The 27914-nt window shown below is 39.7% G+C and overlaps 1 protein-coding gene across 14 annotated transcripts in view; it reads left to right on the top strand.

Moving 5' to 3' along the window:
• The window catches only part of PEX5L (peroxisomal biogenesis factor 5 like), an 817344-nt gene that overhangs the window by 782584 nt on the left and 6846 nt on the right, over positions 1-27914 (top strand). For 13 of the 14 annotated variants that reach the window (XM_081571067.1, XM_081571063.1, XM_081571058.1 and 10 more), the window contains 6 exons: positions 13083-13199; positions 15714-15857; positions 19431-19501; positions 24366-24563; positions 24933-25098; positions 25474-25631. In XM_081571067.1, coding sequence (XP_081427193.1) covers positions 13083-13199; positions 15714-15857; positions 19431-19501; positions 24366-24563; positions 24933-25098; positions 25474-25631 — 854 coding nt within the window. Of the gene's footprint in view, positions 1-13082; positions 13200-15713; positions 15858-19430; positions 19502-24365; positions 24564-24932; positions 25099-25473; positions 26113-27914 lie in introns of those variants that run through there. The other variant, XM_081571065.1, reaches the window with a different exon arrangement.

The raw sequence follows: 27914 nt of genomic DNA, 5'->3' as shown, positions 1-27914 counted from the left end.
TCTCTTTCTGACTAATTTTACTCTGTATAATAGGTTCTGGGTTCATCCACTTCATTAGAACTAACTCAAATGCATTGCTTCTTATGGCTGAGTAGTATTCCATTGTATAAATGGACCACTCTTTATCCATTCATCAGTCAGTGGACATCTAGGATGCTTCCATGTCCTGGCTATTGTAAACAGTGTTGCAATGAACATTGGGGTACATGTGTCTCTTTCAGTTTTGGTTTCCTCGGGGTATATGCCTAGAAGTGGTATTGCTGGATTGTATGGTTGTTTTATTCCTAGTTTTTTAAGGAATCTCCACACTGTCTTCCATAGTGGCTATATCAGTTTACATTCCCACCAGCAGTACAAGAAGGTTTCCTTTCCTCCACACCCTCTGTAGAACTTGCTATTTGTGGATTTTTTGATGATGGCCCTTCTGACTGGTGTGAGGTGATATCTTGTTGTAGCTTTGATTTGCATATCCCTGATAATGAACAGTGTTGAGCACCTTTTCACGTGTTTATTAGCCATCTGTATGTCATCTTTGGAGAAATGTCTGTTTAGGTATTTTGCCCACTTTTTGATTGAGTTGTTTGTTTTTCTGGTATTGAGTTGTATGAGCTGCTAATATATTTTGGAAATGAATCCTTTGCCAGTTGTTTTATTGCTATTATTTTGTCCCATTCTGAGGGCTGTCTTTTCACCTTGTTTATAGTTTCCTTTGCTGTGAAAAAGCTTTTAAGTAGGTCCCACTTGTTTATTTTTATTTCCATTATTCTAAGAGGTGGGTCAAAGAGGTTTTTGTTATGATTTATGTTATACTGTGTTTTGCCTACATTTTCTTCTTAGAGTTTTATGTTTCTGATCTTACATTTAGGCCTTTAATCCATTTTGAGTTTATCTTGTGTATGGTGTTAGGAAGTGTTCTAATTTCATTCTTTTACACGTAGCTTTCCAGTTCTCCCAGGGCCACTTATTGAATAGACTATCTTTTTCCCATTGTATATTCTTGTCTCCCTTTTCAAAGGTAACTTGCCCATAGAATCATAGGTTTATCTCGGGCTTTCTGTTTTGTTCCCCTGATCTATATTTCTGCTTTTGTGCCAGTACCATACTGTCTTGATGACTGTAGCTTTGTAATGTAGTCTGAAATCAGGTAAGTTGATTCCTCCAGCTCCATTCTTCTTTCTCAAGATTGCTTTGGCTTTTCAAGGTCTTTTGTGTTTCCATATGAATTGTGAAATTTTTTGTTCTAGTTCTGTGAAAAATGCCATTGGTAACTTGATAAGGATTGCATTGAACCTGTAGATTGCATTTGGTAGTGTAGTCATTTTCACAGTGTTGATTCTTCCAACCCAGGAGCATGGAATATCTCTCCATTTCTTTATGTCATCTTTGATTTCTTTCATCAGTGTCCTGTAGTTTCCTGTATACAGCTCTTTTGTCTCCTTAGGTAGATTTATTCATAGGTATTTTATTCTTTTTGTTGCAATGGTAAATGAGATTGATTCCTTAATTTCTCTTTCTGATTTTTCATTGTTAGTATATAGGAATGCAAGTGATTTCTGTGTACTGATTTTGTATCCTGTGACTTTACTAAGTTCCCTGATTAGTTCTTGTAGTTTTCTGATGGTATCTTTAGGGTTTTCTATGTACACTATCATGTTACCTGCAAATAGAGTTTTACTTCTTCCTTTCCAATCTGGATTCCTTTTCTTTCTTTTTGTTCTCTGATTTCCATAACTAGGACTTCCAAAACTATGTTGAATAATAGTGGCAAGAGTGGGCACCCTTGACTTGTTCCTGATTTTAGAGGGAATGCTTTCAGTTTCTCACCTTTGAGAATATTGTTTGCTGTGGGTTAGTTGTCTATGGCCTTTATTTTGTTAAGGTAGCTTCCCTCTATGCCCATTTTTTTTAAGAGTTTTTATCATAAATGGGTACTGAATTTTGTCAAAAGCTTTTTCTGCATCTATTGAGATTATTAGATGGTTTTATCTTTCAATTTGCCAATATGGTGTATCACATTGATTGATTTGTATGTATTGAAGAATCCTTGCATCCCTGGAATAAACTCGACTTGATCATAGTGTGTGATCTTTTTAATGTGTTGTTGAATTCTGTTTGCTGGAATTTTGTTGAGGATTTTGGCATCTATTTTCATAAGTGATATCGGCCTATAATTTTCTTTTTTTGTGATATCTTTATTTGGTTTTGGTATCAGGGTGATGGTGGCCTCATAGAATGCGTTTGGAAGTGTTTCTTCCTCTGCAATTTTTTAGAAGAGTTTCAGAGAGATAGGCATTTGTTCTTCTCTAAATGTTTGCTAGAATTCACCTGTGCTGCACTCTTTAATTGCAGCCTCAGGCTGAATATGTTCTTTGGGCAGCCATATGAAATCGTCAACTAATATTGACCTGTAAATCAACAAGTGATGTGAATGGGGACATTTCAGCCACTTTTCACCAGCCTGGGCTATGAGATCCAGAACAGAGAGGTCCCTAACTCATCTGTACACAGTTTCACTTCAGTGAAAATGTATCGTGGCAAATACTTTATCCAAACTTGCATAATGATTTTTTTTTCTCTGCTTTACAAGGGATACTTTCTTTTCTTTTGTATATGCAGAATGAGATGTTTGATTGATGGTTTTTTTAAGTTTTGATCCAGTGACAGTTAATCAGTTTCTAAAGAGGCAAAAGAAGAGTCAGACTCCTCACAGGCAGAATTGACACATAATCTCACCGCAGTCAATTCCTTCATGACACAACCCCAGGATCTTTCTAGTAGACAATTATATTTGACCACAAAATGGAAAGTTACTCTATTTAAACTCGAGAATGACCAAAATAGACTGGTGAATGGGAGCTGATAATATGCTGCTATCCCTTAAAATTCCCTGGATCTAAGTTAAATTGCTTATTTCCTTATTCTTTATATTTTAATTACTATTTAATTTTGTCATGGTTCTTAGAAATTTTTGTTTGCTAGTTTTATAATAAAAAAGTGAAAGGAAAATGTCAAGTATACTTTTAGAGAAATATTTTAAAGTACAATTTTTGGAGATCAGTGAACAGGCTAGAAGCCCCCTTCCAAAAAAATAATGATGATTCTGGACTAAGATCTCCCTCCCTCCCTTATTATTCTGAGTCATTCTGTACAATACATTCAATAGTGACTTAACAGGAGTGATTTCAGAGGAGTTGTGGGAATGTCTAATTGGAGTTGATAGAAGTTATAACAAGAGTTAAAGGAAAGAAGAAAGTAATATTAAATGACACTTCTGAGGAGTCTTGTTATAAAAGGAAAATAGAGAAATGGAGCGCAAGGTGGAGAGAAACATGGTGGCTGTGTGTTGGGGTTTGTTTGTTTAAAGCTGTTTAGCATATTTATCAGAGAAGGCAATGGCACCCCACTCCAGTACTCTTGCCTGGAAAATCCCGTGGACGGAGGAGCCTGGTAGGCTGCAGTCCATGGTATCGCTAAGAGTCGGACATGACTGATTGACTTCACTTTCACTTTTCACTTTTGTGCATTGGAGAAGGAAATGGCAACCCACTCCAGTATTCTTGCCTGGAAAATCCCAGGGATGAGGGAGCCTGGTGGGCTGCCGTCTATGGGGTCACACAGAGTCAGACATGACTGAAGCGACACAGCAGCAGCAGCAGCAGCAGTCTGTACAAAGAAACCTGAATTATTGTCGAATGAACCCAGTCTTCTCACTTTACAAATGGCAAAAAATAATGTACAGATAAGTTTAAATGACTCCTCAAGTTCACAAGGATAATGGCAGCTTCTAGCACACAGCTCTCTTTTTCCAAACCACTGATCCAGAATATTCTTATTGGAATTCAGAGAGGTAAGAGATTGCTCTAGTGTAGGGTTTTGGGGAAAACATCACAGAGGAGTCGAAACTGAAAAGATGGAGGTTTGGGGGTTTGTTTGTTTACACCACAACATCTTTATTCATTCATCTGTTTGGGCAAAAATTGTTTCCATATCTTATCTATTATAAATATTGCTGCAGTGAACATGGGGGTATACATATCTTTTCAAGGTAGTGTTTTCATTTCCTTTAGATAAATAACCAGATGTGAAATTGCTGAATTATAAAATAGTTCTGTGCTTCCCTGGTAGCTCATCTGGTAAAGAACCTACCTGAAATGCAGAAGACCCTGGTTCGATTCCTGGGTAGGGAGATCCCCTGGAGGAGGCCATGGCAACCCACTTCAGTATTTTTGCCTGGAGAATCCCCACGGACAGAGGAGCCTGGGAGGCTATAGTCCATGGGATCACAAAGAGTCGGACATGACTAAGCACAGCGTAGAATGGTTCTATTTTTAATTTTTTTAAGGAAACTTCGTACAGTTTTATAGTGGATGCATCAATTTACATTTCCACTAATAGTTCCCTCTTCCTCACATCCTCACCAGCACCTGTTATTTCTTGCCTTTTGATAATAGCCATTCTAACAAGTTTGGTTTTGATTTTCATTTCACTGAATAAGTGATGCTGAACACCTTTCCACGTTAGCCATCTGTATGTATTCCCTGAAAAAAATATCTGTTCAGATTCTCTGCCTACTTTTTAATTGATTATTTGGTTTTTGCTACTGAATTGTTTGAGTTAATTTTTTATACAATTTTTTTAATTGGAGGATAATTGCTTTACAATGCTGTTTTGGTTTCTGCCATACAACAATGTGAATCAGCCTTAAGTATACATATATCCTCTCCCTCTTGAGGCTCCCTCTCACACCCTCATCCAACCCCTCTCTGTCCGGAGCACCAGGGTGAGTTCCCTGTGTTATACAAGTTCCCACTATCTATTTTACACATGTTAATGTATATATTTCAGTGCTGATCTCTCAGTTTGTCCCTCTTCTTCCCCCTGCTGTGTCCACAAGTCCATTCTATATGTTTTTGTCTCTAGTCCTGCCCTGCAAGTAGGTTCATCAGTACCATTTTTCGAGATTCCGTATATATGCATTAATATATGATATGTTTTTTTCTGACTTGCTTCACTCTGTATAACAGGCTCTAGTTTCATCTGTCTCTGTTCAATCTACTCAAATTCATTCCTTTTTATGGCTGAGTAATATCCCATTGTATATATGTACCACAACTTCTTTATCCACTCATCTTGCGATGTACATCTAGGTTGGATGGCAGCTTTTTTAAGAAAATCCTACCTTTTCACTAAAATAACGCATGCTAGCAGTAGAATATATGGTAAATGCTCAAAAGTACAAGGGAAGGTTTTGGGGCAAATTCCTCATAATTCCCACCCGTGAACTATATGTGCATTTCTCTAGGCTTATTTTTTTCCCCTCACACATTATTTGTTGTTTCCTATCATTGTGATCATACTACATAACAAGGAATGTTATAACTCAAGGCCTATCCCATGTTGTAATAAATTCTTCATAAGTACTATTTTAATTGCCATATAACAGTCTATTTTTGCAATAGTCTTCTTAACCTTGCTCTTATTTTTTGAATAACTAGGTAGAAAAGAAACATTTAAATGGAGAGGAAAAGTATCTAGGAGAGAATATGTATATACAGAAATTAAAACACCAGAATACTCACAGAAGTGTATTTGAGCTTTGATGTTGTGGGTGATTTTTGTTTCATTCTTTATATTTTTCTCAAAGGTACAAAAGCACTTGTAAGCACACCTAGTTTTACTGAACATTTACCATATGCTTTATGCCACAGATAAACTTTCTCATTTGGTCGTTATAGTGACTAACCAAGACCACTAGTCTATGTTCATTTTAAGGATAAGGAAAATGAGACCTGGAAATATTACGGGACTTGCAGAAGATCAGCTATAGAGCCAGAATTTGTTTCTAAGTCAACATGATGAGACAGCTTCCGTTCTTAACCACCATACTGCAATATCCCAAGTTTGTAGTAAATATCTACCATTGTTATCATCAGAAAGCTATATTTAAAATGAAAATGGATTGCAAACAATAGCTCATTTCTGGTGTAAGCATATAATTTATTACCTGTAGAGTATAAAAAGTAATCTACCAGCATCTCCGAACAGCTGACAAAATCATCAATACATAAAATCTCCTCAGTCATGTCTAAAATATTTAAAATTCAAATGTGTTTCAGGTTTCTCTGAAATTGATTAGGAATGAAAAAAAGAAGCAGTGTTAATTGCAGTTACGAGAATGAAGTCTGGATTCTGAGACTGGATGAAAATTGTGCTAAAAGTAGTCTTCTGTAATTAAATGAAACTGTGTGGTGCACTTTAATTAGTCAGCAGAACTTATTCTAAGTGGTAACAGTCAGTCCTGGTGTACCTCATTAAATTAGGGCCCGACAACCCCACCTCCACTGAGGTTCTCTTTCCACAGCAATTTTATGCATCTACTGCTCTAATTTGAAACTGCAGGAAAGGTGACTTTTGTAATTTAGAAGTACACCTTACAAAATCTTCCTCATTCTTTCATTCAAAAGACTTTTAATAGCTTTAGATGCCAAGGAGTCTCACTAGGGGAACTTAACTGCCTTAGAAAATACTTGAAGTCTTTGGCACTTCACACCACCCATCAGGGGGCTCGGGAGAGTCAGTAAACATTATAAAATTCACTTGATAGATTTCTGTTTGTTTCTGTTCAGACAAGCTGAACCTGCATCTTTAAAAGCCTATTCAAGAAAATGAGTCCCTTCAGTATCTAAATGTGCAGGTTTCATGGTATTTTAAAAAGGAAAGATAATTTTTATGATTTTTTAACCTTTCTTAAATTATAAAAGCAATGCATACTCATAAAAAATTCAGGAAGTACAAAAGAGCATAAAGAAGCAGGAAAATCCACCCATCAGCCCTTCATTCAAAGACAGTTTACTCTTTTTTTTTTAATTTTTAATTGGAGGATAATCGCTTTACAATGCTGTGTTGGTTTCTGCCATATAACAGAGTGAATCAGTCATAAGTATACATATGTCGCCTCCCCCCTACTCCCGACTCCATCCTACCCCTCTAGGTTGTCACAGAGCACCAGGTTGAGCTTCCTGTGTTAGACAGCAACTTCCCACGAGCCATCTATTTCACGTGTGGTAATGTATATGTTTCAGTGCTATTCTCTCAATTTGCCCCACCATCTCCTTTCCCTGTTGTGTCTACAAGTCTGTTCTCTGTGTCTGCATCTCTATTCCTGCCCCACAAATAGGTCCATCAGTACCATTTTTCTAGATTCTATATATATGCATTAATATTCAATATTTATTTATCTCTTTCTGACTTCACTCTGTGTAACAGGCTCTAGGTTCATCCACCTCACTAGAACTGACTCAAATTTGTTCCTTTTTATGGCTGAGTAATAGTCCACTGTGTGTGTGTGTGTGTGTGTGTGTAAAATTCCACAACTTCTTTATCCATTTACCTGTTGATAGACATCTAGGTTGCTTCCATTTCCTGGCTATTGTAAATAGTGCTACAGTAAACATTGGGGTACATATGTCTTTTTGAATTGTGATTTTTCTCATGGTATATACCCAGTAATGAAATTGATGGGTCATTTGGTACTTTTGGGGGCTTCCCTGGTGGCTCGGAGAAGGCAATGGCACCCCACTCCAGTACTCTTGCCTGGAAAATCCCATGGACGGAGGAGCCTGGTAGGCTACAGTCCATGGGGTTGCTAAGAGTCGGACAACTGAGAGACTTCACTTTCACTTTTCCCTCTCATGCACTGCAGAAGGAAATAGCAACCCACTCCAGTATTCTTGCCTGGAGAATCCCAGGGACGGCGGAGCCTGGTGGGCTGCCATCTATAGGGTCACACAGAGTCGGACACGACTGAAGCGACTTAGCAACAGCAGCAGCAGCTGGTGGCTCAGATGGTAAAGAATCTGCCTACAATGCAAGAGACCGAGTTTGATCCCTGGGTCGGGAAGATCCCCTGGAGAAGGGCATGGCAACCCACTCCAGTATTCTTGCCTGGAGAATTCCATGGACAGAGAAGACTGGTGGGCTACAGTCCATAAGGTCACACAGAGTTAGACATGACTGAAGCAACTTAGCATGCATGCATTGGTAGTTTTATTCCTAGTTTTTTAAGGAATCTCCATACTGTTCTCCATAGTGGCTGTATCAATCTACATGCCCATCAACAGTGCAAGAGGGTTCCCTTTTCTCCATACCATCTCCAGCATGTATTGTTTGTAGATTTTTTTTTTTTGCTGATGGTCATTTTGACCAATGTGATTGCAGCCATGAAATTAAAAGATGCTTACTCCTTGGAAGGAAGGTTATGACCAACCTAGATAGCATATTTAAAAGCAGAGACATTACTTTGCCAACAAAGGTCCGTCTAGTCAAGGCTATAGTTTTTCCAGTAGTCATGTATGGATGTGAGAGTTGGACGGCGAAGAAGGCTGAGCACCGAAGAATTAATGCTTTTGAACTGTGGTGTTGGAGAAGACTCTTGAGAGTCCCTTGGGCTGCAAGGAGATCCAACCAGTCCATCCTAAAGGAGATCAGTCCTGGGTGTTCATTGGAAGGACTGATGTTGAAGCTGAAACTCCAATACTTTGGCCACCTCATGTGAAGAGTTGACTCATTGGAAAAGACCCTAATGGTGGGAAGGATTGGGGGCAGGAGGAGAAGGGGACGACAGAGGATGAGATGGCTGGATAGCATCACTAACTCGATGGACATGGGTTTGGGTAGACTCTGGGAGTTGGTGATGGGCAGGGAGAACTGGCGTGCTGCAATTCATGGGGTCGCAAAGAGTTGGACACGACTGAGCAACTGAACTGAACTGAGGTGATACTTCATTGTAATTTTGATTTGCATTTCTCTAATAATGAGTGATGTTGTGTATTTTTCATGTGTTTATTGGCCATCTGTATGAAAGATTACTCTTAACATGGCAGGATATTTCCTTCTAGTCTTTTATGTAGGTGTTATATAACTGAGATCATTCTGTTTGCAGAATTTGGTGTTCTACCAGAAAGGCTCATTGAAAGAGACATCTTGAATTTTATTCCTAACCTTAACCTGAATAACTGGTGGCCATTCTGTGGACTTCTAAGCATATCAGACACACATTACCAAGATGCCTTTGTTGAGGGGAAAGCCTCTACTGATGGGGCAGAACCCATATCTGTGGTAGAAATGAGTATTCTGGACATAGTGAAGAAGTGCTGTTTACTTAGTAGCCTGGGATTAATCACACTGGGCTGGCCCTTTTTCCCTGTATGTTTATATTCAGAAGAAATAAGCTTATAATTATCATTTAGAGCAACTTTGAAGATGAGGTCTCACCCCTGAACAACCACTACCCAGGAATGAGGGTGGAGTAGAGGGTGAGACTGGGAGGATTAAAAGGTGAAGAGCAACCTTTGATGGTATGTCAACAAGTCAAAGATTTAGAATCATAGAAACTGAGATTTGCAGAGAAATTGGATCTCAGTTCCAAACTCTGATAGGAGGAGTACCCTCATTTCACTTTTTTCTTTAAGGAAAATAGTGGTTTCCAAGCAGGTAACTTAGTCTCAGGCACCAAATATGGAATGCTTATGTGGTGCCAAAAAACAAGGACAGAGTCTCCACCTTCCTGTGTATCATGCTAATGCTAACAACCAGCCAAGCCCCAAAGTGTTGATCCAAGCCTAGTTTGTGTCTCTTTCTCTGCCATGTGGGGATCTGAGTTCCTAGCATACCCTGTCTCATTCTCTTGACGGTCAGGCCAATTTGCCAGGGAAATCCTTAAAAGCTAAGCATCATTTTCCACTTATCTCAGAACCCACCACCTTCCTTCTCTTTTCCTGCCCCTGGAAATCTCCCCTCCTCTCTTAAGGTCTTTAAGATACTTGTCCCCTTTTCCTCCCTCCAGAACACCTCAAGTACTCTCTTCAGGCTTAGTAAAATAGAAGCCAACCAGGGACAGATCTTGCAGAAAAAGTCTGCTTCAGTCCCCTGAAATAAGGGAGAGCAAATGGCCTGGTTTCCGCTTGGGAAGACATAAAGGAAAGTTATAAAGAGGAAAACACAAAGTGTTATTTTTCAAAAAATCATCCTGCTATAGAAGACCTTGAAGATTCAGTTGAGTTCACACCCAAAGCTAGTCTCCTTCATTCTTTAGCACCAGAAGGATACCTTTGCCATAATGTGATGAGTACAGGCCTAGAAACCAGACTGTGGTTCAGAACCTGTGTAATCCTAGCTTTATGACCATAACCCTCTAGGCTGAGTTTTCTCCTAGCACAGAGCTTGGCACAGAGTAGGGTAAACCAGTGTTGCTTTCTGTGCCTATGGCCGGCTGCTTCCCAAGCCACTGCCCAGCCAGTCCCAAAGGAGCTACTCTAATTCTTCATTGTTGTTGTTCAGTGACTCAGTCTTGCCTGACTTGTTGTGACTCATGGACTACAGAATGCCAGGCTTGTCTGTCCTTCACTATCTCCTGGAGTTTGCTCAAACTCATGCCCACTGAGTCGATGATGCCATAAAACCATATCATCCTCTGTCGCCCCCTTCTCTTGCCCTCAGTCTTTCCCAGCATCAGGGTCTTTTCCAGTGAGTCAGCTCACCAAATCAGGTGGCCAAAGTATTAGAGTTTCAGCAACAGTTTTTCCAATGAATATTCAGGGTTGATTTTCTTTAGGATTGACTGATTTGATCTCCTTGCAGTCCAAGGAACTCTGAAGAGTCTTCTCCAACACCACACTTCAAAAGCATTAGTTCTTGGGCACTCAGCCTTGTTTATGGTCCAACTCTCACATCCATACATGACTTTTGGAAAAGCCATAGCTTTGACTATACAGACCTTCATCAGCAGAGTGATGTCTCTGTTTTTTAATACAGTGTCTAGGTTTGTCATCACTTTTCTTCCAAGGAGCAAGCATCTTTTAATGTCATGGCTTCAGTCACCATCTGCAGTGATTTTGGAGCCAAAGAAAATAAAGTCTGTCACTGTTTCCGTTGTTTTGCCATTTATTTGCCATGAAGTGATGGCACTGGATGCCATGATCTTCGTTTTTTGAATGTTGAGTTTTAAGCCAGCTTTTTCACTCTCCTCTTTCACCTTCATCAAGAGGCTCTTTAGTTCCTCTTTACTTTCTGGCACTAAAGTGGTATCATCTGCATATCTGAGGTTATTGATGTTTCTCCTACCAGTCTTGATTCCAGCTTGAGATTCATTCATACCACATGATGCACTCTGCATAGAATTTAAATAAGCAGACTGACAATATACAGCATTGACTTACACCTTTCCCTATTTTGAACCCGTCTGGTATTCCATGTCCAGTTCTAATTGTTGCTTCTTGACTTGCTTACAGGTTTCTCAGGAGGTAGATAAGGTGATCTGGTAGAGTCCTATCTCTTTAATTTTCCAGTTTGTTGTGATCCACACTAAGGGTTTAGCATAGTCAGTGAAGCAGAATTCGATGTTTTTTGGAATTCTCTTGCTTTTTCTATGATCCAACAGGTGTTGGCAATTTGATCTCTTGTTCTTCTGCTTCTTCAAAACCCAGCTTGTACATCTGAGATTCTTGGTTCATGCACTGCTGAAGCCTAGCTTGAAGGATTTTTAAACTAACTTGAAGGATTTTTAAGCTAGCATGTGAAATGAGCAAAATTGTATGGTAGTTTGAACATTCTTTGGCATTGTCCTTCTTGGGGATTGGAATGAAAGCTGACCTTTTCCAGTCCTGTGGCCACTGCTGAGTTTTCCAAATTAGCTGGCATATTGAGTGCAGCACTTTAACAGCATCATCTTTTAAGATTTGAAATAGCTCAGCTGAAATTCCATCACCTCCACTAGCTTTGTTTGTAGTGATGCTTTCTAAGGCCCACTTGACTTCACACTCCAGGTTATCTGGCTCTAGGTGAGTGACCACACCATCATGACTGTCCGGGTCATTAAGACCTTTTCTGTATAGTTCTTCTGTGTATTCTTGCCAGCTCTTCCTAATATCTTCTGCTTCTGTTAGGTCCTTACTTTTTCTGTCCTTTATTGTGCCCATCTTTCCATGAAATGTTCCCTTGGTATCTCTAATTTTCTTGAAGAGATCCCTTATCTTTCCCATTCTATTGTTTTCCTCTGTTTCTTTGCATTGTTCACTTAGAATGGCTTTCTTATCTCTCCTTGCTATTCTCTGGAACTCTGCAATCAGTTGGGTATATTTTTCCCTTTCTCCTTTGCATTTCACTTCTCTTCTGTTCTCAGGTATTTGTAAAACCTCCTCAGACAACTATTTTGCCTTCTTGCATTTCTTTTTCTTGGGGGTGGTTTTGCTCACTGCCTCCTGTACAAGGTCACAAACCTCCATCCATAGTTCTTCAGACACTGTATCAGATCTAATCTCTTGACTCTATTTGTCACTTCCACTGTAGAATCATAAGGGATTTAATTAGGTCATACCTGAATGGGCCTCGTGGTTTTCCCTACTTTCTTCAGTTTTAAGTCTGAATTTTATAATAAGGAGCTCATCATCTGAGCCACAGTCGGCTCCTAGTCTTATTTTTGCTGACTGTATAGAGCTTCTCCATCTTTGGCTGCAAAGAATATAGTCAGTCTGATTTCAGTATTGACCATCTAGTGATGGTCACGAGAGTCATCCCTTGTGTTCTTGGAAGAGAGTTTGCTATGACGAGCACATCCTCTTGGCAAAACTCTCTTAGCCTTTGCCTTGCTTCATTTTGTACTCCAGGGCCAAACTTGCCTGTTACTCCAGGTATCTCTTAACTTCCTACTTCTGCATTCCAATCCCATTGCCTAGCAGCAACTCTAGGAGAGACTGCCCTTCCCAAAATGTGTGTCAGGTACCCACACTTGAAACTATTCAAATAATGGATTTTTAGCTGAATTTGGTTTTATATGATCCTGGTTCTTCAGGTGGTAACTATGTTTCTCCCAGAGAAAAATCACAGCTAATACACTTTGATACCTTGAGTGCTGAGTGCCCTCCAGAAGCTTTTCAACCGTGAGTGTCATTGGATGTGGCCAATTTGAACACTTTATTCCTCCCCAGAAGTCATTTTTATCTGTGAGAAAAACTGTCTCTTGAAAATAAACCAAATGATATACTGTGTTCTTAAACCCATCTGTCTTCATTTCTCCTGTCTTCTAGTCAGATACAGAGTTTTGGGATAAGATGCAAGCAGAATGGGAAGAAATGGCCCGGAGGAACTGGATATCGGAGAACCAGGAAGCCCAGAACCAGGTTACAATCTCAGCCAGTGAGAAGGTGACAATTTCTCTTCTTTCAAATGATGACCAGTTTTCTCATCCTCTTTGGATCATATTTTTATAAATTAGTTGTTAGCTATTTTGTGGGGGGAAAAATCCAAAAATTAAATAGACTGTTTAATATCAATCTGACCTGGAAGAAATTCTGGTACATGGAAACAGTGCAATCATGCAATGTGTGAAGGCAGCAAAACTGGAATGGCACATCCTTATTTTTTTATCAGTGTTAAGACAGTTTGGCAGCCAACCAGAGCTTGGCCAGTCCCTGAACTAACATTGAGGGTTAGTTAGAAGAAGAGCTGGGCTAATCCCGCCATGCTCAAACCATGTCAATAAGCTGACAAAAGTGAATTAATGGGCGGGAGGTTGAAAAGGGGGGCTTCAGGCTTTATTTCACGGGTAGCCTTGATGCAGCTAGCAAAGAATTCAGTGGAAAAGATACACTTCACAAAGCTGGGTCAAATACCAAGGGGATTCCTTGAGAGATAGTCCCCTAATAAGAGCCCCAGAAAACGTGTGAGTACAGTCCACAGCCAGCTAAATTCCCCCATGAAGCCCCAGTTGCTCTAGGATTTATGCTTTTAAAAATGCCTGGAGAAAAAGAAAACACTGAGAAATAAGTTTAAGTGACTTGAAAGACAGAAAGAGATGGAAAGATAGAATTTTCTTACACAGGGGAAATATATATAGAGATGTTAATGTTATGGTTCTTTGTGGTAGAGGAATTCTCAGTTTTATTCAGTTCTGAATAACTTCCATGATATTTGGTTCCATCCAACAAATTTTTACTGTTTACTGACCTAGATACTGGGAACTGAGATGAATAGTCTCTGATCTTAGGGGATTAGCAGTCTACAGAATCATTAAGATGTCTTTCTCCTTCCAGTATTCTCTGTCCCACAGTAGGCAAGGCAATCTCATAAAATCAGATCAACCATCTCATTAAAATCGTTAATTTTCCACAAAGAAATTGAAAGTAAGTGAGAAGAGAGAACACAGATGTACAACATCAGTCTGCAGGCTATAACCCGTGCACCTGAGCTCCCCCTCCCAGGGTCCCACACCCCAACACCACTACATAAGCTGGTCATACCCTATGGATTCTGACAAAGTTTTGTCTTTCTAAACACCTGGGGAGAATGAAGGTCTCCATTTGATGCATTTAAAAACCTTAGTAGCATCATCAACAGACTAGCTTGTTTGTATCTATCAAATTGGTTTTTATGATAGTCTCTGCTACTAAGGTTGCAACAAATAATATCTCTGATACTTCTGATGAGAGTTTATCAGGGCATACTTTCTCAGAATCAATTCTGCTACATATATCAAGGGCTCAAAACAGTTCGTAGCCTTTAGCATAATAAATCCTTCTAGAAGTCTATCCGAAGATAATAATCATATGCAGTCAAAGATTTGAGCATAAGACTTTCACTGTAGCTTTATTTATGATAACAACAATAAAAATTGAAAATAACCTCAGTTGACCATTGAAAGAGGATTGATTAATTTTTAGCATAATATAAATAATTTTAATAACTAAAGTTAAATGGGGCTTAAGCTACAACCTTGCTTTTATAGCATGGACTTGTTTAACTTATATACTCATAGAAAATACTAGAAGATTATTTGTATAATCGGAGAAGGCAATGGCATCCCGCTCCAGTACTCTTGCCTGGACAATCCCACGGACGGAGGAGCCTGGTAGGCTGCAGTCCATGGGGTCATGAAGAGTCAGACACGATTGAGCGACTTCACTTTCACTTTTGACTTTCACGCATTGGAGAAGGAAATGGCAACCCACTCCAGTGTTCTTGCCTGGAGAATCCCAGGGACGGCGGAGCCTGGTAGGCTGCCGTCTATGGGGTCGCACAGAGTCGGACACGACTGAAGCGACTTAGTAGTAGTAGTATTTGTATAATATGTATTGTTTAAATTTTTGCAACAAAAGAAAATCTATAACTTTTAAACATGCATTCTCAATGGAGAGATACAGCCCCACAATGGGACAAAAACTGGTTTGATGAGTAGAAGGTGAAAAAATATCCTAGATGTTACAATAGTTCATAGCCCTCCAAAGGGCCACTATATATAAACAGATGTACACTATGTGGTATTAACATTTCAAGAGAGTGCATGGCAGCACTCCACAAAAGTTTGTCCTAAAAGTCAATATTTTTTAAATCTTGTGGGTAAATGGCTGAAACAAAAAGAACAAAAGAAATATCAGAAGGAAAACAAGCTCCAAAATATTAACAGTGATCATATTTAGGTTGCAACATTACAGGTTATCTTTTTGTTTCTTTTTATATTATTCAGTAACAAAATAATATCTAACATTTACACCATGAAAATGTACTGCAGTCACAATAAGGAAAAAAAATAGCAATTTAAACTTCATTGAAATTAATTAAATAAATAAAATTACTTAAATTCAAATTCCGAAAGAACTGATTGAATGTAACAATGAAGAGTTAAATCAATGGATCTGTGTTGGTCCCTCTCTGTGTTGTAGGGTTATTACTTTCATACTGAAAACCCCTTCAAAGACTGGCCTGGAGCATTTGAAGAAGGCTTAAAAAGGCTGAAGGAAGGGGACCTGCCAGTCACTATCTTGTTCATGGAGGCAGCAATTCTTCAGGACCCTGGAGATGCAGAGGTATCATTTTCCTTCATCCTGCCAGGCTCAGAAAGGGGCTTCGTGTGCTAACAAGGGACAGAGGGTGACAGAGCTCTGCTAGGTGGCATTTTCATCAAGTAAGGTTTCCCAAAGGAGTTAACCTTGCTAAGGCTGATACATGTTTGTAAGTTACAAAAAGGTACCTATTTTCTAACCACCTCTGCAGTGTCGACAGTGCCCAAAGATAAAAGGTGGAGACAAGAAATGAAAAAACTGCCAACCTGGAGGCTCAGCAGTAGTTTTCATGGGGCAGAATATGGTTTCATCTGGGTCTAGAGCCACACCATATCCCACCCTTGATTTACTCACTTAGCATTTATTGAGGATGTATTATGTCCCAAGAATTGTGCCAGGCATAGGCTAAAGGATTGAAGATCTGGAAAAAATGGACCAGTTGTAAGGACAGATTTGTGATCTATCTACAAGACAAGTAAATCAATCATTGCAGTGTAATAAATGTGGTGTCAGAGTATGCGCAGGATGCTAGGAGAGCAGAGAGCAAGGGTTCTGACCCAGCCTTGCCCTCCAAGTGAATCCAAAGCTGAGTTTTGAAGGAGAGATGATTAAAAACTGTAAGGAGGTCCAGCTGTTGTTTAGAAGGGATGGTTCATGGGTGGCAGAGAGACAGGAAACATTGGATCTATGGTAAGAGAGGAGGAGACAGGGGCAAGAGAGGAGGCCCAAAGAGGTAGCCAAGAGTTGAACTTCATCTTGAAAGCCATGGGGAACCACTGTGGGAGAGGGACATGATCAGATTTGCATGTGAGACAAGCCCCTTTCTATGAGACATGAAGGGTTGTTGGACATGGAGACTGGGAAACCACCAAAGAGGCCTCTGCAGCTTTATCTTGGTTCGCTAAGTCTCCCACTTGCAAAGGCCTGGCAGGTATAAAGATACTGGCAGATATACTGGCAGGTATAAAGGCTTCCTTTTTAGTTTATAATTTTCAGAAAACATCTTATATGGGGATATTCCCAGAGGAACTGCAGAAATTTGTATACAGTGCTGAGAAGGCAGTAGAGAATAGTGGTTAAGCCTCGTATCTGCTACTTAACCATGTAGTTCAAATTCCTGCTCTACCACATGTTAGCCATGAGTCATGTGATCTGGAAGGCAGCTATCTCACCACTGGACCACCAGTGCAGCACAGCAAGCCATGTGATCTGGGACAAGCCGTTTAAACCCTCTAAGGTTCAGTTCCTTCACATGTAAAATGGACATCACAATTATAACTATCTCATTGGATATTATGAGGATTAAGTAAGTTCATAGAAATTAAAGTGCTTAGTTCAGCACCTGACATGTCAGTATTTAGCCCTCATCATTATTATTGGTTGTACCCAGTTTGTACAGAAAGAACAAGTAAACAAATTACTAGTTAAAGCCCCTAGTATCTTGTTACTCAAAATGTTTACAGTGAAATGAGACTGAATTGAGAGTTGAAATTCTGAATCAAAATATTGGAATTTTTAGGAGATCTATCAATTTAGAAAAGAAAGTCATTGCATTAATTAGTAGGAAACTACAACACCCTCAACAAAATAATGCCTTCATACATTTCTAAATGCTGTGTGTTTTCATACATATGTCATTTGTCACAACAACCCTGGGAAGTTTAATGGAAAAGTATACATTATTGTCCCAGATTCACAACTGAGAAAATGAGCACACTTGGTAACTAATGGATCCTAGATAAGGACCAGGGCTTCTGAATCAATGGAGACCCCAAGGCTAAGATAATTGATGGTCTGTGAATGGTGAAAATGATACTACACCCAAAGGCTAGGAAGATGCCCCCAGAAAAAGATTGTTTCATCAATCTTAAGAAGCATTCTAAGATGTATGAAAGGTGAAATCAAAATAGAAGCCGCTCTGAATATATTTGAAAGATGTAAAAAAGTCCCTGATATTCTGGGAGAGGAATACTCAGTACTTTTTAATGAATTTGTATCATATGTGTAGTAATAACCCATGAGGGAAAAAGCTGATACAATTTTTTCAGCACTTTAAGATGACACTGGGCTTCCCAGGCAGTGCTAGCGGTAAAGAACCTGCCTGCCAATTCAGGAGATATGAGACCCAGGTTCGATCCTTGGGTCAGGAAGATCCCAGAAGAGGGCATGCTAACCCACTCCAGTATTCTTGCCTGGGAAATCCCATGGACAGAGGAGCCTGGCGGGCTACAGTCCATAGGGTCACAAAGAGTCAGACACGACTGAAGCGACTTACTGCACAGCATGCACACAAGATGACACTATATGTTTTCATAGAGTTTTGTTTTAAAACGTTCATAGCATTGATTTCCAAAGGTGGAGGCGGGTTATGCAAACCTTTTAAAATCCCTACAACTGATATACCCCCAGCAAATTCTGAGGACAACGTGTATAATGAGAGGTTTTGTTGATGTACATTGTGCTTATAATGGTGTGAGAATTACTCTTCTTAAAAGTATATAAGTGGAAATTTTTTATATTAAAAATTTTCATTCTAGATGTGAAAAACATTACCTGCTTGAAGATATTCTTTACATTATTGACTTTAGCAAAGGATTAGAAGCAACGTAGAACAGTAAGGGAATGTGTTGTGGGAATAACGGGATATCCATTGAACAAAGGAAATTCAAAATTATAGATTTTTAAGGGGATTTTATAAGAACATGAAAGAACTAACAATGTAATACAAAGTGTAAATGTAGGCTATAAAATTATATGTATATTATATTGCATCTTATATGTGTTTTATGCTTTTTAACTATTGTATTGTGGTGAACACATTGTGTGTGTGTGTAGGAGGGTTGTTTTCTTTGCCCTAGAAGGCAATGGCACCCCACTCCAGTACTCTTGCCTAGAAAATCCCATGGATGGAGGAGCCTGGTAGGCTACAGTCTGTGGGGTCGCTAAGAGTCGGACATGACTGAGTGACTTCACTTTCACTTTTCACTTTCATGCACTGGAGAAGGAAATGGCAACCCACTCCAGCGTTCTTGCCTGGAGAATCCCAGGGACAGAGGAGCCTGGTGGGCTGCTGTCTATGGGGTCGCACAGAGTCGGACACGACTGAAGCGACTTAGCAGCAGCAGTGCCTAAATTTCCTTTTACCTCTTATAGTAACTACTTGACTTTCATTTATGCAAACTACTTCTATTGTGTACATCTTGAGATTCTTTATTGTAAACTTTTGATTACTTAGTTATATTTCTAAATTATTTTTCTACCTCTTTCCCTGATAAATGCATACTTTCATAAATTTATCTTTTGGTTTTAAGATACCTAATATCATGAAACCTCAGAGACTCAAGAGGTTTCCATAGGCCATAGGAGAGTTTGTAAATACTTAGAGTTTGTAACTAATGACCTGGATGCCACAAGAGAATTTGAATGAAGAAATGCAGGTGATGTTGTGATGTTTCTCCCTTTACAAGACTCACATCCAAGTCAGGGTGCTCTGCAGAGAGGGAATTGTCACATGTAAACAAACCAGCTAAAGCACGTGAGTGACTCTGCTTCCTCTTGCAACGTTGACATCAGTCATTATTTTTTATTTTTTTGTAGGCATGGCAGTTCCTCGGGATAACCCAGGCAGAGAATGAAAATGAACAAGCAGCTATTGTCGCCCTCCAGAGGTAGATAAAACTAAGCACAAAATCATGGGCCAGGTGGACACTTGTTAAAGGACTTCTTGCTGTTTCAGATTTGTCTTTTGACCCTTAAGTACACTGTACAAAATTTGACCAAGATAAGTGCCAAGACACCAGATATTATTTACATTTAGCTCTGGAAAACAATGTATGAAGAAATCATGTTCCTAAATTGCAATGTTTTACCATCTACAAATTGACCTTTGTTGGCACAAGAGTCTGTGTCAAAAGCAGTCATAAAATAGGTTCACTGAAACAATAGTTCTTTTTACCTTTCTAGAATTGATGCTTTTGAACTGTGGTGTTGGAGAAGACTCTTGAGAGTCCCTTGGACTGCAAAGAGATCCAACCAGTCCATCCTAAAGGAAATCAGTCCTGGGTGTTCATTGGAAGGACTGATGTTGAAGCTGAGGCTCCAATATTTTGGCCACCTGATGCAAAGAGCTGACTCATTTGAAAAGACCCTGATGTTGGAAAATATTGAAGGCAGGAGGAGAAGGGGATGACAAAGGATGAGATGGTTAGATGGCATCACCGACTCAATGGACATAAGTTTGGGTAAACTCCAGGAGTTGCTGATGGACAGGGAGGCCTGGCGTGCTGCGGTTCATGGGGTCACAAAGAGTCGGACACGACTGAGCGGCTGAACTGAACTGAGCCTTCTGCAGCATCTGAAAGTTTTCTTCAGGAAGAACGTACTCAGAATAATATCAGCGTAATGTTAACTCCAAGTGTCTACGAAGAATCTGCTGAGATAGTTCCATCATCCTGACCCACTGACTAAATTTCTAGGCTTCATTGAGTGGGGATAGCATCACACGATACTTGATTAGAGCCCCTATTTAAACCATGGAAAAACAGCCCCTACCAAATAGACTTTTACTTTCCCTACACTTTATAAGTAAATAAATAAATACACACACACACACATTTGTTATACATTATCAGTTCCTAAAGAACTGATACAGGTACTGTGAGGACTTGCTCAACTGAAATTCCATCACCTCCACTGGCTTTGTTCATAGTGATCCTTCCTGCGGCCCACTTGACTTCACACTCCCAAGATTTCTGGCTGTAGGTGAGTGATCACAGCCTCATGGTTATGTGGGTCATTAAGATCTTTTTTGTATAGTTCTTCTGTGTATTCTTGCCACAACTTCTGCTTCTGTTAGGTCCATACCGTTTCTGTACTTTATTGTGCCCATCTTTGCGTGAAACGTTCCCTTGGTATCTCTAATTTTCTTGAAGAGATCTCTAGTCTTTCCCATTCTATTGTTTTCCTCTATTTCTTTGCACTGATCACTGAGGAAGGCCTTTTTTTAATCTCTCCTTGCTATTCTTTGGAACTCTGCATTCAAATGGATATATCTTTCCTTTTCTTCTTTGCCTTTCACTTCACTTCTTTTCATAGCTGTTTGTAAGGCCTCCTCAAACAACCTTTTGCCTTTTTGCATTTCTTTTTCTTAGGGATGATCTTGATCCCTGACTCCTGTACAATGTCTCGAACCTCTGTCCATAGTTCTTCAGGCACTCTGTCTATCAGATCTAATCCCTTAAGTCTATTAGTCACTTCCACTGTATAATCATAAGGGATTTGATTTAGGTCATACCTGAATGGTCTAGTGGTTTTCCCTACTTTCTTCAATTTAAGTTTGAATTTGGCAATAAGGAGTTCATGATCTGAGCCACAGTCAGCTCCTGGTCTTGTTTTTGCTGACTGTATAGAGCTTCTCCATCTTTGGCTGCAAAGAATATAATCAATCTGATTTCAGTATTGACCATCTGGTGATGTCGATGTGTAGAGTCTTCTCTTGTGTTGTTGGAAGAGGGTGTTTGCTATGACCAGTGCATTCTCTTGGCAAAACTCGATTAGCCTTTGCCCTGCTTTATTCTGTACTCCAAGGCCAAATTTGCCCATTACTCCAGGTATTTCTTGTCTTCCTACTTTTGCAGTCCAGTCCCCTATAATGAAAAGGACATCTTTTTTGAGTATTAATTCTAGAAGGTCCTGGAGATCTTCATGGAATCATTCAGCTTCAGCATTATTGGTCGGGGCATAGACTTGGATTACTGTGATATTGAATGGTTTGCTTTGGAAACATATGGAGATCATTCTGTCATTTTTGAGATTTGGACTCTTTTGTTGACTATGATGGCTACTCCATTTCTTCTAAGGGATTCTTGCCCGCAGTAGTAGGTATAATGGTCATCTGAGTTAAATTCACCCATTCCAGTCCATTTTAGTTCACTGATTCCTAAAATGTCGACATTCACTCTTGCCATCTCCTGTGTGACCACTTCCAATTTGCCTCAATTCATGGACCTAACATTCTAGGTTCCTATGTAATATTTCTCTTTACAGCATCTCACTTTACTTACATCACCAGTCACATCCACAACTGGGTGTTTTTTCTGCTTTGACTCTGTCTCTTCATTCTTTCTGGAGTTATTTCTCCACTGATCTCCAGTAGCATATTGGGCATATTGGGGAGTTCATCTTTCAGTGTCCTATCTTTTTACCTTTTCATGCTGTTCATGGGGTTCTCAAGAATACTGAAGTGGCTTGCCATTCCCTTCTCCAGTGAACCATGTTTTGTCAGAACTCTCCACCATGACCCATCTGTCTTGGGTGGCCCTAAGTGTCATGCGAAGTCAAGTGGGCCTTAGGAAGCATCACTATAAACAAAGCTAGTGGAGGTGATGGAATTCCAATTGACCTATTTAAATCCTAAAAGATGAGGCTGTGAAAGTGCTACACTCAATATGCCAGCAAATTTGGAAGACTCAGCAGTGGCCACAGGACTGGAAAAGGTCAGTTTTCATTCCAATCCCAAAGAAAGGCAGTGCCAAAGAATGCTCAAACCAACTGCACAATTGCACTCATCTCACATGCTAGCAAAGTATTGCTCAAAATTCTCCAACCCAGGCTTCAACAGTACATGAACCGTGAACTTCCAGATGTTCAAGCTGGATTTAGAAAGGCAGAGGAACCAGAGATCAAATTGCCAACATCCACTGGATCATCAAAAAAAGCAAGAGAGTTCCAGAAAAACATCTACTTCTGCTTTATTGACTTTGCCAAAGCTTTTGACTGTGTGGATCACAATAAACTGTGGAAAATTCTGAAAGAGATGGGAATACCAGACCACCTGACCTGCCTCCTGAGAAATCTGTATGCAGGTCAAGAAGCAACAGTTAGAACTGGACATGGAACAACAGACTAGTTCCAAACAGGGAAAGGGGTACATCAAGGCTGTATATTATTGTTACCCTGCTTGTTTAACTTATATGCAGAGTATATCATGAGAAATGCTGGACTGGATGAAGCACAAGCTAGAATCAGGATTGCGGGAGAAATATCAATAACCTCAGATATGCAGATGACATCACCCTTATGGCAGAAAGTGAAGAACTAAAGAGCTTCTTGATGAAATTGAAAGAGGAGAGTGAAAAAGTTGGCTTAAAACTCAACATTCAGAAAACTAAGATCATGGCATCTGGTCCCATTACTTCATGGCAATTAGATAGGGGAAACAATGACAGACTTTATTTCTGGGGGGCTCCAAAATCACTGCAGATGGTGACTGCAGCCATGAAATTAAAAGACGTTTGCTTCTTGGAAGAAAAGTTATGGCCAACCTAGACAGCTTATTAAAAAGCAAAGACATTACTTTGCCAACAAAGGTCCGTCTAGTCAAGGCTGTGTTTTTTCTAGTAGTCACGTATGGATGTGAGAGTTGTACTATAAAGAAAGCTGAGTGCTGAAGAATTGATGCTTTTGAACTGTGGTGTTGGAGAAGACTCTTGAGAATCCCTTGGACTGCAAGGAGATCCCACCAGTCCATCCTAAAGGAAATTAGTCCCAAATATTCATTGGAAGGACTGATACTGAAACTCCAATACTTTGGCCACCTGATGGGAAGAACTGACTCATTGAAAAAGACCCTGATGCTGGGAAAGATTAAAGGTGGGAGGAGAAGGGGATGACAGAGAATGAGATGGTTGGATGGCATCACCAACTCAATGGACATGAGTTTGAGTAAACTCTGGGAGTTGGTGATAGACAGGGAAGCCTGGCGTGCTGCAGTCCATGGGGTCCCAAAGAGTGGGGCACGACTGAGGGACTGAACTGAACTGAAGTGAACTGAGGGCTTGCTAATCAAAGTCTTATCCACAGATTACCAGCATCATCATCACCGGGGAGCCTGTCGGACCTGCACAGCCTCAGGCTGCCCCCCAGTCCTACTGTATCAGAATTTGCATTTTACCAGATCCCCAGATGATTCTCATGCACATCAAAGTTTGAAAAGCCCTTGCCAGAGGCTAGTGGGTTAGCATGAAGGGGAGCCTTTGCCTCCTAAATCCACATTAGTAGTTTAGAAACCCTGGGAATTTCCTTCTCCTTCACTAAGCACTGTACAATCTTTTACCTCTTAACATCCAAATTTAGTTCAAGTCAGTTTGCTTTTTGGATAAGATATATTTAATATATTGATAGCTGTTGTTTAGTTGCTTAGAGCAGCATTAATATAATGATATTCCCTACTTCCTATTAGATAAACTAATTACTACCAAATTATGTGAGGGGATTAGCCACATTTTTACAGTTTTTAAACCAAACTCATTAAAATTACCAAATCTAGCACTCTTAAGACTGGAGTTGTAACTCTTAAAAGTGGGCAGAGGTCCCAATTTTCATGTAGATAAGTATGGTTATTTTCCAGAGACTTAATAGAAATTTAGCAATGCTTTGTACCATTTAATCAATAAAGACCTCAATTTTTTGAAAGAACTGTTCAAATTCTGGCTCCAGAAAATTCTGAAATTGGCTTTTATTTTCTTCTTTCAGGTGCTTAGAATTGCAGCCCAACAACTTGAAAGCTCTGATGGCTTTGGCTGTGAGTTACACTAACACCGGCCATCAGCAAGATGCTTGCGAAGCTTTAAAGAACTGGATTAAGCAGAATCCAAAGTACAAATACCTTGTGAAGAGCAAGAAGGGATCTCCAGGCCTCACCCGGCGGATGTCTAAGTCTCCAGTTGATAGGTATCCTTCTTGTTAAATTACATCTGTGTACACAGTCAGTCAGCTTCGGGGCAACTAACAAGCCTCAGTTCCCCCCCACCACGCATTGCAGGATGGTATGTAGGATAGCATTTTGCTGAAAGAGCAGCCCTGGCTGAAATGGTTGATCAGAGACCAGAACCAAACTTTGGACACATGATCTACTTGTGGACACTCCTAGATGTTTATCTGAATACCATATTTCAAAGCCAAATGCTTCAGGCATATAAATAACTTAAAATAAATACCAATGTGCCAGGTTTTCTAAAGCCTGAGAAGTAGGTATGGGGAAAAGTAAATCTTTTGTGTTCAGACTGTTTGACCAACAAATCCGATTTGTTTTCTTCGTAGCTCTGTTCTGGAAGGAGTGAAGGAATTATACCTGGAAGCTGCCCACCAAAATGGAGATGTGATTGACCCAGATCTGCAGACAGGCTTGGGGGTGCTTTTCCACCTGAGTGGAGAATTTAATAGAGCAATAGACGCATTTAATGCTGCCTTAACTGTTCGACCAGAGGTAAGTTCATAGCAAGAAACCAGAAGATTCTCTGTTAAAAGTAAGTTTTCACAGGTTACATTTTGTGCATTTCTGCTACAGTGTATTTCCCTGAATCCAGTGGTTTAAAGTGATCAGTACTAATGATATGCTACTGTGGCTGTTAACACGTAAGAGACCTAAAATAGAAACACGAATTGCCCGATAACATCAAATGGTAGCTGGGCTACCATTTCAGAGGGTTGTCCATAAAGATTTTTTAGTAATTCACCAGTCATGGTCCTTGTCCATTAGCACTGATACATTTTTAGCTATCATCCTTCAACCAGGAATATTGGAATACTGTGTCATTGTGGCTTGTACAAATTGTTAAGGGAACTCAAATTTTTTCGTCAGGACTATTCATTATGGAACCGTCTTGGGGCAACCTTGGCAAACGGAGACCGCAGTGAGGAGGCCGTGGAGGCCTACACACGAGCACTGGAGATTCAGCCAGGCTTCATCCGGTCCAGATACAACCTGGGGATAAGCTGCATCAACCTGGGCGCCTACAGGTGAAGTATGGCAGCAGGCTAATGCTAAGAGTCGCACTCAGAGCGGAGGTTGACTAATCTGAAATGTTGTTTCTCAGTAAAAATACCTCCTTTAGTGAAGTAATCTCCTCCTGTTAAGGGTGAGTTTCAGATCTTCACATTCTGAGGGCTGTTGAGACAGGAACTGTCCGCCTCCATGTTTCTTAGTCATTAGAGAACAGCAATTATTTGGGCATCTTGTGAAATGTAGATTCTTGGGCTCCTCTCCCAGAGATTTTGATCAATTTAGAGTTAGGACACGTCATCTGGGTTTTTAACGAGAAACGTGAGCAGTCCGACCCTTCATTTCCCAGGTAAGGGGGGAATAACCATGGCTGGGGATGGAGGAAGACAGAAGAATGACTCAGCAAGGTCTCAGGGCCAGTTTTTGGCAAAGCACAGCCAAGAATCCAGATTTTCCAAACCTAGTTTACAAGTAAAGTTAGTTTAAAAAAAAAAAAAATGGAAAACTTCAAAGGGTGGGTTTAAAGTCTGGAATGTCTTGCTCCTTCTCTCGTGACTCCTTATTATCTTTCAGGTGTATATCCTCCATCTGCTCCCCCATCAACATGGAGCATAAATTACCTTTATTTCTTTTGAGTAATAAAAGTTTGGGTGGTTTTTCTTCTTTCTTTTCCTATTATTTCCTATTTTCTAAATCAACGGGTATTACTTTTCTTAAGTGGGGGAAAAAAAGAGAAATTAATGTTAGTGTTAAACTCCACAAAAAATGTAAACCCTTTCTCAGTCTCAGAGCCAGGCTTTTAGAATCAGGCAAACTTGGGTTCACATCACAGCTCTGCCATTTACTGGTTTCATAACTCTGGGCACATAACTTTGAGTATCAATTTCTTCACTTGGATAAAAAAATAAAAGAGGTAATATCTATCTTTCAGGATTATTGTGCAGGTTAAATGTAATTGCCTAGCACAGAACTGATGTTCAATACCTAGTAGGCATCATTAGTCTGAGTATTATCATTGCCATCATCATCATTATTATTACCATTTAGATAAGTCATGAGAGAGCCACATAACTGGATTGTACTCTTTTGACTTCTAAAGAATTGCCATCTCTGAACCGCGTTAGAGCATTTTGCCACTGGCAAATACTGAAACTTTAGAAACGAGTTGCTGCATTTATACTCAGAGATCTTAGAAAGAACATTAGTCACTAGATTGCTCTCTGTCCTCTAAGAGGATCTTACTGAGGTCAAAACCAAGAATAGCTGAGTGATTCCTGAACACCCAGTCTGATTTATTCTGTGGACATTGTGAAGTGTGTCACAGCAAAGGCCCTCTTTACATCAGCCTCACAAAGGGCCAGAGTCAAATTGTGCCACCTCCCTGCCCATCAGCCTGATGATGCATGTTCCATATATTAGCTTCATTCCTGACTCTGATTTCCCTAACCTGATTTCTTATTTTTACTCCCTTTATTCACTTACTAGGTTGGTTGTGTATATAGATTTTATAACGCCTTAGGTTCTTCTTCTGGAACAAGAAGAGATGTAAATAAATGCGTATGTACACATAGACATATTGAATTCACTGAAGGAGGCCTTTTTCAAAAAAAAATTGAAGCATAGTTGATTTACAATGTTGTGTTAGTTTCTAGTACAGCAAAGTAATTTAGATATATATATATATATTCTTTTTCAGGTTCTTTTCCATTATAGTTTATTACAAGATATTGAATACAGTTCCCTATGCTATACAGTAAATCCTTGTTGTTTGTCTATTTTATATATGGTAGTGTGTATCTGTTAATCCTAAACTCCCAATTTATCTCTCCCTCACCTTTCCCATTTGATAGCCATAAATTTGCTTTCTATGTCTGAGTCTGTTCCAGTTTGGTAAATAAGTTCATGTATATCATTTGTTAAGATTCTACAAATAAGTGATATTATATTATTTGTCTTTCTCTGGCTGACTCCACTCAGTATGACACTATCTAGGTCCACCCATGTTGCTGCAAATGGCATTATTTCATTCTTTTTATGGCTGAGTACTATTCCACTTTATACATACATACATACACCATATCTCCTTTATCCATTCATCTGCCAACGGACATTTAGGTTGCTGCCATGTCTTGGCTATTATAAATAGTGCTGCTGTGAACATTGGGGTGTGTGTATCTTTCCAAATTAGTTTTCATCTTTTTCCAAATATATGGCCAGGGTTGGGATTGCTGGATCACATGGTGATTCTATTTTCAGTTTTCTAAGGAACCTTCATGCTGTTTTCCATAGTGGACCAATTT

Source organism: Giraffa tippelskirchi, chromosome 2 (genome assembly GCF_054371585.1).
Source record: "Giraffa tippelskirchi isolate mGirTip1 chromosome 2, T2T-mGirTip1v1.2.pri, whole genome shotgun sequence".
NCBI lineage: Eukaryota > Metazoa > Chordata > Mammalia > Artiodactyla > Giraffidae > Giraffa > Giraffa tippelskirchi.
The sequence above is the reverse complement of the archived record's forward strand: the minus strand, read 5'-3'. Positions and strand labels throughout refer to the sequence as shown.